The following is a 10,489-nucleotide window of genomic DNA, read 5'->3' as shown; positions in this document are numbered from 1 at the left end:
ATGTTGTGAACATGGCATCTGGCTTTACTGCCAAGCATGGATTATTGACAAGTAACAAAGCTTTATTGCACTCTCTCCAAAGAAAGATATGGCCACATAATGTATGTCTTCATCGATCTACTGAAGTGACGTTTCGAAAAGCGTCAACGAAGTCGTCTACAGACCGGCAACACAACGAAAAATACTGTATCGATATTGTCAGGTACAGTATATGTTGAAAGTACAGTATCATAGTTTAGCTATGAAATTGTGGCACTGTGATATCGTCATCTTTTCACATCCAAAACTAGCATGAAAACGTCAATTTTTGGCTTTTTTTCGCTGCAGTATACATCACAGTACAGATCCTTTACTGATGTACAACAACCCTGACAATCTGCTCTGTCTGTGGACATTTCCGGGGCCATTGTCTGGGCTTTTTATATTTGCACTGATAACTGTACGTTTTTTTTCTCAGCTTGGCAACATCACAGCTAACTCACAGCCCACTCAACATCCTAACTCTCCTGTTCTCGTCACAGGTCTCGAGACTATGATGGCTTTGTGTGCAGCCTGCTCTTACCAGAGGAAGCACGGCGCTCCTCCTTGGCCTTAAGGGCCTTCAACGTGGAGCTGGCTCAGGCAGGTATTCCTGCACTCTTTGTGCATATACTGGAGGGTGTACTTTGAGACATACAGTATACACTGATGAGCCAAAACATGACAACTCACAGGTGTAGCCAATAATGTTAAAAAAACGGCACTTTGCGAGGTTTGGGTAGATTCCATGGTAAGCGAACAATCTGTTTTTGTAATGAATGTGTTGGACGCAGGAGAAATGGGCAGGAGTAAAGACCTGAGAGTTTGACAAGTGCAAAATTGGCTAGAAATCTTGATCTGAGCTCCTGGTCAGCAGTGGTGAGCAGGACCACAGCAGTCTGAGGAAGGACAAACTACAAACTGGCAACAAGGTGTTGTCTGCATGTGCATGTATTTCCTAGCAAAGGTCATGGTTCTTCCTGAACAGCAATGTGATACACATACAGGGGAGTTTTAAAGGCACCGTTTATGGAGGTTCTGCACTGTGTTCCAAAAAGTAACCCCTAGGGTACTTTTGTTCTATACATCTGTTGGCCTGCGTACCATGTAGTATGGACATCTCTTCAAATCCAAGGTGATTTATTTCCTATTCTGTTCTCCCTCCACAAGGTGAAAGATTCAGTTACCCAGAAGACTATCGGTCTGATGCGAATGCAGTTCTGGAAGGCTGCTATAGATGACATCTATAAGGATGACCCCCCTTTGCAGCCTGTCAGCGCAGAACTATGGAAGGTAAGTCTGTATTACTCAGGAGGTGCGGGGGGATCAAATAAATAACTTTGATTTGTCGTCTGGGTCTTCATAGTAGTAGTTTTTCAAATTGCACACCTGGTGATGATCTGGTTGTCTGTTCAGTCTTGTTCATTTATTTAATGTGCAACATGGAAAATATTTTACTGTTGTATTTTTTTTTATCATCTTCTTCTTCTTCAGGCTGTGAGAAAACACTACCTGACCAAGAGATGGTTGTTGAGGATCATCACTGAACGAGTAAGAAATGACAGCAACACTTCAGGTTACATTAACCCTTGTAACTGCATAGCAATTCCTACAGTAACAACATTGTAGGTACATAAGTGCTATGCAATAAAGTTGTTAGTATTATAAGTTATTGTATATGTTTTAAAAAGGTTTCACTAAACTAATCCTACTAACACTAAACCGTTCGCAGTGGCTACATAACTACAACGTTATGACAATTAGGTCTGTAGTTACATGGTAGTTAATATAACCTTAATTTAAAGCTTTGACAAAATTAACATTTACTTCATGAGTATACGACAAGAGATGTTTTGACATGGTAAAACAGTGACCATGAAACACCCCAGTGTCTTTGCCATCACCCGGTGGTGTGTCTGCACAGAATGTAAGCCTCTTCTGCTGCCAACAGGAGAAAGATATGGAGGACAGAGCCTACAGAACTCTGCAGGAGTTGGAGACATATTCAGAGAACACCCAGTCGTCATTACTCTACCTCCTCCTGGAGAGTCTAGGTAAGTGGCACCATCCTTTGTATTTGTGTGAGTGTTTGTCTTTATGTCTGGCCTGTCTATCTAGCTGGCTATGTGAGATGCGTGAGACTTTGTGTTCCTCCACATGAATGACTGTGCCCTCTTTCGCATAGCCTGCCCTGACTTGGGTAAAGTATGATTCTATCAGGGAGAGGGAGAGAGCGCGGTGAGATAAATTGAGACAGGGAAGCAAGGCCAAACTCCCATGTTCGTCTCAAGTGTTACACCCACGTTCCTGTGTGAGCGCTAATTATCTAGCATGCTCTCCTTGAGATCACCTAATGCTGGATGGAGCTCGCTATGCTGGAAAGCTAATTAAGTGGAAGAGTCAGACAACCATTTTCTTTTTTGCGAAAGGAAGACATGAAAGCCTTTCCCGACCCTCCCTAATATTACAAAGCGTGTGCTTTGTGGCTGAGGTCAATTATGTATGCATCAGTGGCACTTGGTGTCTGCCGCCTCGGTGCGAGGAGATGGATCAGAGCATCTTTGACCTCGTTCTGTTGAATTGCAACTCTCGAGGGTCTGACTTTTCAGTTACAAAACGAAATTCAACTTTGCCAATGTCGTCGTTAATTTCACAAAAACTGACGCCATTCTTTTTCTGAAAAAATGTATCTACTTTTAGATCACCTTTTGCACGCCATTTCTGTCTCTTTAAGTAAATTGCTCTTTAGAGGGCAGTTTTTACTGCAGATGTGAAGGTGTTACTACATTACAATCTGTAATTGTGTGTAGTGAGTCATTGAAGTATCTCATAGCCTCACTGCATGCCGTTAGGATTTACGATGATACAACATGTTCAGTTTTCTTTCCTGGACTAAATTATACAGTGTACTAAACAATAGTATAATAATGTGAGCAAGTGTGTCTCTCTGTCCAGGTGTGAAAAACGTCCATGCAGACCACGCTGCCAGCCACATCGGGAAGGCCCATGGCATTGTGACGTGCTTGCGAGCCACGCCCTACTACAGCAGCAGACGCAAGGTCTACCTGCCCATGGACATCTGCATGCTGGTGAGCAAGACCACATCCCTCTTCATTTGATTTGAAACTCTCATCTGTGTGAGTGGACCCGTCCATTTCTTATTAAAGACTCGGTCACTGTTGGTGAGATTGTGGAGTCCCTCGGATGCTTTACATTGTATTACCAGTGATGTACCTGAAGGGGGTGCTGTTGTTACATTGAAGGAGTCCACTCTACCGTCAAACGTTCAGCATAATCAAATCGCTAAAACTTGTGGTTTCCCTTCTCTGCTCATCTTGTTAAGGGAGAGCGAGTGCTTTGAGATTTGTGCCAATTATGACCATTTACCAATTATTTTGGAAGCTCTAACTCGGGTAATTCTGGAGTGAAACGGCGGAAGATAGTGGTGTCTTTCATGTCCACAAATGTGACACTTTAGAATTCTTCCGACTGGTCAAGGAGATCCTCGTCCTTCCACTGGAACCTTCATGTTTGCTTGTTTACAAAGTAATGGAGCAACTCATGTAATTGAAATATTCTGTCGTTTTAAAGAGACTAACCTTTAGTTGAATAACTCATATGAAAATGTCAGCTAAAAATGTAAATACGTTGTGGTACACCATCGCTCTCCATTGTGGTGGTACACCACAATGTACTGCATTTGGCTAGACATTGTTTTGTGGACTGTGCCTCAATATAAATGCATTGTCATTGAGCTGGTTAGGAATGCTAGTGTTCAGACCAGCCTTGGGGAAGCCTTGAGGCACAAAAGCCCTTTCTGCAACAGTACAAAGAGTTTGCTTAGATCTAAACATCCTTCTGCATGACTGAAGAACTGATAAATGATGTGCAAATAAAAAGCACCATTAGTAGCACCATGCTCTACAGCTTAAATAAACAGTTATATCTCTGTGTCGATTGAACATATCACAGGCTTGTTTGCAGTATGATAACATACCAATTTTTGGTGTGTGTGTATGTGTGTCACCCACCAGCATGGAGCCTCCCAGGAAGATTTTATCCGGGGAAACCGCGAGCAGCGTGTCAGAGATGTCGTCTATGACATTGCCAGTCAAGCCCATGTTCACCTACAACATGTATGTATTTCCACTCAAATTATGACTCACTTTCTTTCATTTGAGAGGAAAACACATTCATCACACTTAAATTAATGTAGTGGAACGGGGGTTTGTTTAAAATGTATTGGCTTTAAGCGTCCTTGGTTTCACATACAGACCTCTTCTCGCCTGGCTTATATTAATCAGTATTTTGACATGAATCAGTCTAATTAAAGTTGAATCCTTTACATTATAGTCCCTTTTCCTTCCGTCTCCCCAGGCCAGGTCGTTTAGCAAGAACGTTCCAGTTGCTGCCACCCCGGCCTTCCTACAAACGGTAGGATAACAATAACCAGGACACACCGTCCGTACCGCATTGTTTAGTTAGTCAGCTGTTGGGTTGCTCTTAGGTCTTAAGGATCTTCTGTAAATATCACGCAGAGGAAGTGCTCTGGATGACCAATACATCTCCAGAGTACACAATGCAATCGTTACTGCACGTGTTGCTACTGTGATGTCGCTTTAACTGAGTGCATGACCAGTAAAACACAGTGCCCAAAAGATAACCTTTTAACAGTTCTACATTACCCTATAATCCCTTGATTCCATAGTCACTAAACGGTAGATTAAAGATGGCTATAACACCCCTCAGCATGTCAAATAATTGAGTGCTTTTAGTCCTTGAGAACCCCCTGCTTCTTGCCCCCACCTTTTAGTTTGTGATGACAGTCCAGTGATCTCTCGTGGCTGTTTGGTCGACCGGATGACGGTCGCTCGCCAGCGGGAACTCATTGTAGCCTCAACTCTTCACAGTAGGAATGCTAGACAGACCTTCTAATGCTCCACCTTTAATCACATCATCACACACCACCTAGGGAGTATACGTGAGCATTAGCCACTAATCACACATGCGGAGGGGAAGGAGAGAGAGAAGTTGAGTGACGGATGGCGGTGGGCGGCGGGGGGGGGGGGGGTGTTAAAACTGCAGCCAAGCGATGGCAATAAACCACCTGGCTTCAAGTGTTCTCTCTTTTCGTCATCTCTCTCTCTCCATCTAGGATACTTATCTCACAAAGCCCAGCTCTAAAAAAAGAACCAGAGAAAGTACTGTGTGTCTGTGCCGTTCCAGCTCTTAAAAGGCACTCTCTTAGTCCCTGAATAATGTTTTCCACTAGGTTAGCCTTGTGTGTCAAGGGTGTAACTGGAGCACTCTATAACACACTCATTTCCGCACCCCATATGTATTTTTTTTACCCCCCCCTCCCCGCTTATATTGTATGTTTGCCCACTGACAAATATTAGTCTGATAAATTATTAGTCTATCATTTTAATGGTAGGTTTATTTGAACAGTGAAAGACAGAATAACAACACAAATCCTGAAAAAACGCATGTCATGATTATTATACATTTATTAGCATTTTAATGAGTGAAATAAGTATTTGACCCCCTCTCAATCTGAAAGATTTCTGGCTCCCAGGTGTCTTGTATACAGGTAACAAGCTGAGATTAGGAGCATTTAAGAGTGTGCTCCTAACCTCAGTTTGTTACCTGTATACAAGACACCTGTCCACAGAAGCAATCAATCAATCAGATTCCAAACTCTCCACCATGGCCAAGACCAAAGAGCTGTACAAGGATGTCAGGGACAATATTGTAGACCAACACAAGGCTGGAATGGGCTCCAAGACCCTCGCCAAGCAGCTTACATTTACATTCATGCATTTAGCAGATGCTTTTATCCAAAGCGACTTCCAAAAGAGAGCTTTACAAAAGTGCATAGGTCACTGATCATAACAACGAGATAGCATCAAACATTGCGGGTAACCAAAACATGAAGCATACATTGTGAAAACTAAATGAGTCCCAAAGGGAAGAACCATAAGAGCATGTAGTTAAACAAGATACAATTAAACAACATGAACCTTGGAAAGTGTAAGGGTGTACCTGTGGTAAAAAGCAAGCAACAAAATTATATTACGCAGCAAGTACAATAGTTTTAAGTCAGTTACAACTAACCAACAACAGCAACAAGTCTCTCAATAAGAGCCATTGTGATCCTGGAGGAAACATCAGGTCCAGCCAAACATTCCTAAGGTCCCTTGTACTCCCACTTTGTGAGAAGGTGACAACAGTCGGTGCGATTATTCCCAAATGGAAGAAACACAAAAAAACTGTCAATATCCCTCTGTCTGGGGCTATACGCAAGATCTCACCTCGTGGAGTTGCAATGATCATGAACCGAGTGGGAAAAAATCCTTCCTGAGACGTGTGCAAACCGGGTGGTCAACTACAAGAAACGTCTGACCTCTGTGACTGCCAACAAGGGTTTTGCTACCAAGTACTAAGTCATGTTATGCAGAGAGGTCATGTACTTATTTCACTCATTAAAATGCAAATCAATTTATAACAATTTTGACATACGTTTTTCTGGATTTTTTGTTGTTGTTATTCTTTATCTCACTGTTCAAATAAACCTACCAATACATTCTAGACTGATTGTCTCTTCGTAAGTAGGCAAACATACAAAATCAGCAGGGGATCAAATCTTCTTTTTCTTCTCACTGTATCAGTCTGGTCAATGTAAGAACACCCAAGTAGACAGAAAGGAACGCTCGACTTCACAACAAACGTTTAATCAGGAATTCAGATCAGTTGAAAAATTTCTGCCAAGATGTTTCATGAGGCAAAACAGGCCTGTAACCTCTGATCATGAAAAGGAATCCCATTCCATCAGTTCTGATGAATGCTTATTGCATTCAACTGATGCAATAAGCAAGGTAGGTAGCGTCCTGCTACATCAAAGTCAAACCTTATCTGGATCATGCTCTGTCATTAGATTCCACAGGAAATATTTGAAAGGACTGTGGTTTCAACTGAGTTTCAATTTGAAAAAAACCCATGTGATGCCAGTTGTTGCTTCTGTTTGTGTCTGAATCCTGTCTTTTCAAGTTTTCTTGTTTTCCGGTTGCATTTTGCTCTAGGTGGTATTGGAAGATTACCTTCAGAGAGTACGGAGGGTAGACTTTGACGTGTTCCATCCGAGCTTGAGGAACCGAAACCCGCTGATTCCCATCCAACTCTATATACGCTCTTGGAAGAAGACCTATTGATGTCAATGACTCCCTTACTCTTTGCTCTGGTAATTTATTTGAAAGGTTACCATGCTGATGGACAGCTCTGTTTTGGCATTGCTGTACACCAGTCTGTACGCGTGGGTTTCATCAAGACAGAACAGGATGCCTGATACGAAACCACCAATTCCAGCGTACTTCCATTTATCGTCGAAGAAAGTGGAGGGTCATAGCTCTGGTATTAGTCTGTGTTTTTGGACTCACTCATGTACAAGTGCTGGCTCCTGAAGCATTTTGGACCGGTGGCTTAGACGATTTACTGACCTAGAACCAGCCAATTCTCCAATCATGGTATCAAACCAAGCTGTCCTTTAACAATCCGTATTGACCTGAAAGCTGGATTAAAGGTACCACAATTTGTTTAAACTAAGACAACAAGTATCAGAAGTAATGCACGATTGTTGAGCTAAGGACACTGCACTGGAAACAGCACTGATGTTTGTCCCAATAAATAATGTAGCTGTGTATTTAGTTTCTTAGTCTTTCTTTTGAAAGCTTTTCTATAGAGAAGAAACCTAGAACTATAATTTGAACCTTTTCCATGTCAAAGGTCTGTAGGCAAAAGTAACGTTTGAAGTGCATAAAAGACCATAGATGTCTTTGAAGATTGTGTTCCACACTCTTCACAAACTTTGATCCACCAAAACTAACTCAGTCCTTGGCCATCAAAAGGACTGCCTTGGAGCCTCTTCACAGAATGTTGTTATAAATTACCCAGCATTTTGAAAAGGTGTTTTTGAAACATGACACTGACACTGTTGCTCTCCGATGACATCATTCTGTGTACCCATGGCCATGAGGGTGCTCTCCACCCAGTCACGATAACTTCAATAACTACTTTATTTTTTTCTATATGCAGAGAATGTACCCTCGAACATTTACATTAATTTTCAGTCTGGCTTATTCAGTTCAGCAACAAGATCATGACTGTTTCAATGATGACGCTAATGTTTGACAGCATAGAGATGGCCATGACCTTTTGTCCTTATATTAATAATTAAATTCCTCCATCATTAGAAGTAAAATTGGTGCCACACAGTCGACGTGTCCACACTAATGAGGAAAAATATCCTGTAAGGTCAGGTTTTTTTTACATTCACATTTAGTGTTTTAGCAGATGCTCTTATCCAGAGCGACTTACAGTAAGTACAGGGACATTCCCCAGAGGCAAGTGGTGCTTTGCCCAAGGACACATCATTTCGCACGGCCGGAAATTGAACCGGCAGCCTTCTGATTATCAGCCCGATTCCCTAACCGCTCAGCCACCTGACTCCCTTCCTGATTTACTTTTTATTATTGGAAAACCACTCTATCCTTACTGAGTTTTGGAAAAAATAATTGTACACTATTTTAACTATAAGTAATTATAAATACAGAAATCACAGTTTGTGAGGATGATGTCTGCCTCCAAACGAAAATGGAAGCATTCAAATGCAGATGGCTGAGTGCCTCGCTTGTTCTGCCATCATAAAAATCCTAAACACACACAGGCATTAAATTATACAGTGGTGTTGTCGCTGACCTGCTTACACTATAAAATACACGACACTCGAGAAGGATGCAAGTTTGTAAGTATAGTATGTCTTTGGTTCTTTGGCAAATTGTCTCACCCAGTGTTTTTTTTAAATCCAAACCTTATGATAAGGAATTAAATAGTGGAAAACTATTGAATAAATTCATATACCCCTGTACTTATTTCTAAACAGTAGCCGTCAATGGCTTGACAGAGGTTTGTCCTCGTGAGAAGTAAAAATGGGGGGGAGGGGGCAAGTTCATTCACCCTCTCTGGCTTTCTCACCGATTAAGTGATCAGCAGCCAAAAGAGGAGGCATACATTTTGTCCTGTCAACTAATGTGAACTGTTAGGATGGTTCTGCACCATGTAATTACCAGCAACGGCCATCGTAGCCATGGTCCTTTCCTAACCCCCTGTGCTTGAAAGTAAGCACTCTAGGAGCAACATCACAAAGAGCTGTAATCTTTATATTGAGTGCCAAGGATTTGACAAACAAGCCCTAATACTGTTCTTGAAGCAAAACAATCTCTCAATAGCAAGAATTTGCCATTCCTAACCCTTACCTACAAAACCCATTTGACAGATCAAAATATTCTTTCCTCCCCCCAAGGATACTTTTTTTGCTGTTGATGTGGAGTCACACATGTGGATGGGGGTTGAACATGGCTTACTTGTTGGTTTTGTAGATGATCTTTATTCAGTTTAAGGTAATAGACAGTAGGGACAGGTAACCTCCTCTAATCCTACCCCATCTTCTTGTAGATTATCTGCTTTATAAATCAATTATTGTTATTAACTATCAAATATACCGGTATTGATTAGTAAACTACATGCTCACACAGCTCTTAACCCTTGTGCTTCCTTTGGGTCACAATGAACAATGAACAATGGGTTGTTGTCACAAGCCATCGCCAACGTTACCCAATACAAAAACAATAAAAAGCATTTTCTTTTAACCTTCGCGCTGTGGGGGGGGGGGGTGAGACAGCCTGAAGGTTAAAAGTAAATGCTTCACTTTATTTTTGTATGAGGTAAAGTTGTCGCAATACATGGGGGGGTCACAATGACAGAAGGGTCACAATGACCCAAATCTAACACAAGAGTTAAATAATCCAACTACCAAGAACTTGAAGTAAAACAGATTAAGTTAGCTTTTTTATAGTTTCCCTTATTTTATAGATTCTCATCTTGAAAAATATTTGAGAGGAAAGTGAAGATGACGAGGAGAGTTTGGTCTCTCAATTGAACCCTTTACCTAGGAGTAGGGTATGTTGTTGAAATGTGTGCATATGAGGGGGAGAGAAGTAGGACGATGCGAAAAGACAAATAACAGTTACAATAACAGTAAGGGTGAGGTTCACACCGGTTAAGTGTGAACTGGTGCAGCAGTTCAGTCGTAAGACTAAATAAAAATAAAGGTTTTTGATGTAGCCCAAAGCACCAAGACAGTGCCAGCCTCCTGAGATTGAAACATTTAGTTTGTTCCAGAGGAGAAAAGCTCTATGTAAGAACACCCTGTCCCCCGTCGTTTTCAGCTTGCAACACATTGTAACTCACCACATTTTATCATTCTGTTTTTGAAAGAAATTCTTTTTTCACAAATATTTTCTCCGCTTTAAGATGTACTTGATATTTGAAAGTTGACTGTACAAAAAATGTTATTCCTCCACATTATTGAGGTGGAATAGCCATTTGGTGTTTGTGATGGGAACATAGTCATGTGTTT

The 10,489-nt window shown here is 41.5% G+C and overlaps 1 protein-coding gene across 2 annotated transcripts; it reads left to right on the top strand.

Annotated features, from left to right (window-relative positions):
- The first annotated feature begins 4 nt into the window (after window positions 1-4).
- ndufaf6 (NADH:ubiquinone oxidoreductase complex assembly factor 6) lies at window positions 5-7,714 on the top strand. 2 transcript variants are annotated; one of them, XR_014767070.1, is made up of 10 exons: window positions 5-202; window positions 522-621; window positions 1,189-1,311; window positions 1,513-1,569; window positions 1,970-2,072; window positions 2,974-3,107; window positions 4,053-4,154; window positions 4,396-4,452; window positions 4,832-4,927; window positions 7,098-7,232. XR_014767070.1 is itself a non-coding variant. In XM_084706523.1 (9 exons), exons 1-9 carry the CDS (start codon window positions 12-14, stop codon window positions 7,224-7,226), a joined length of 996 nt encoding a protein of 331 aa, XP_084562649.1. In that variant the 5' UTR covers window positions 5-11; the 3' UTR covers window positions 7,227-7,714. The 2 variants fall into 2 exon arrangements, 1 of the variants encoding a protein (XP_084562649.1); XM_084706523.1 differs by lacking the exon at window positions 4,832-4,927 and having other exon boundaries at window positions 7,098-7,714.
- Window positions 7,715-10,489: the final 2,775 nt, after the last annotated feature.

The sequence above is a fragment of the Hypomesus nipponensis genome, chromosome 2 (assembly GCF_054491055.1).
Source record: "Hypomesus nipponensis isolate SF chromosome 2, ASM5449105v1, whole genome shotgun sequence".
Taxonomy (NCBI): domain Eukaryota; kingdom Metazoa; phylum Chordata; class Actinopteri; order Osmeriformes; family Osmeridae; genus Hypomesus; species Hypomesus nipponensis.
The sequence above is the reverse complement of the archived record's forward strand: the minus strand, read 5'-3'. Positions and strand labels throughout refer to the sequence as shown.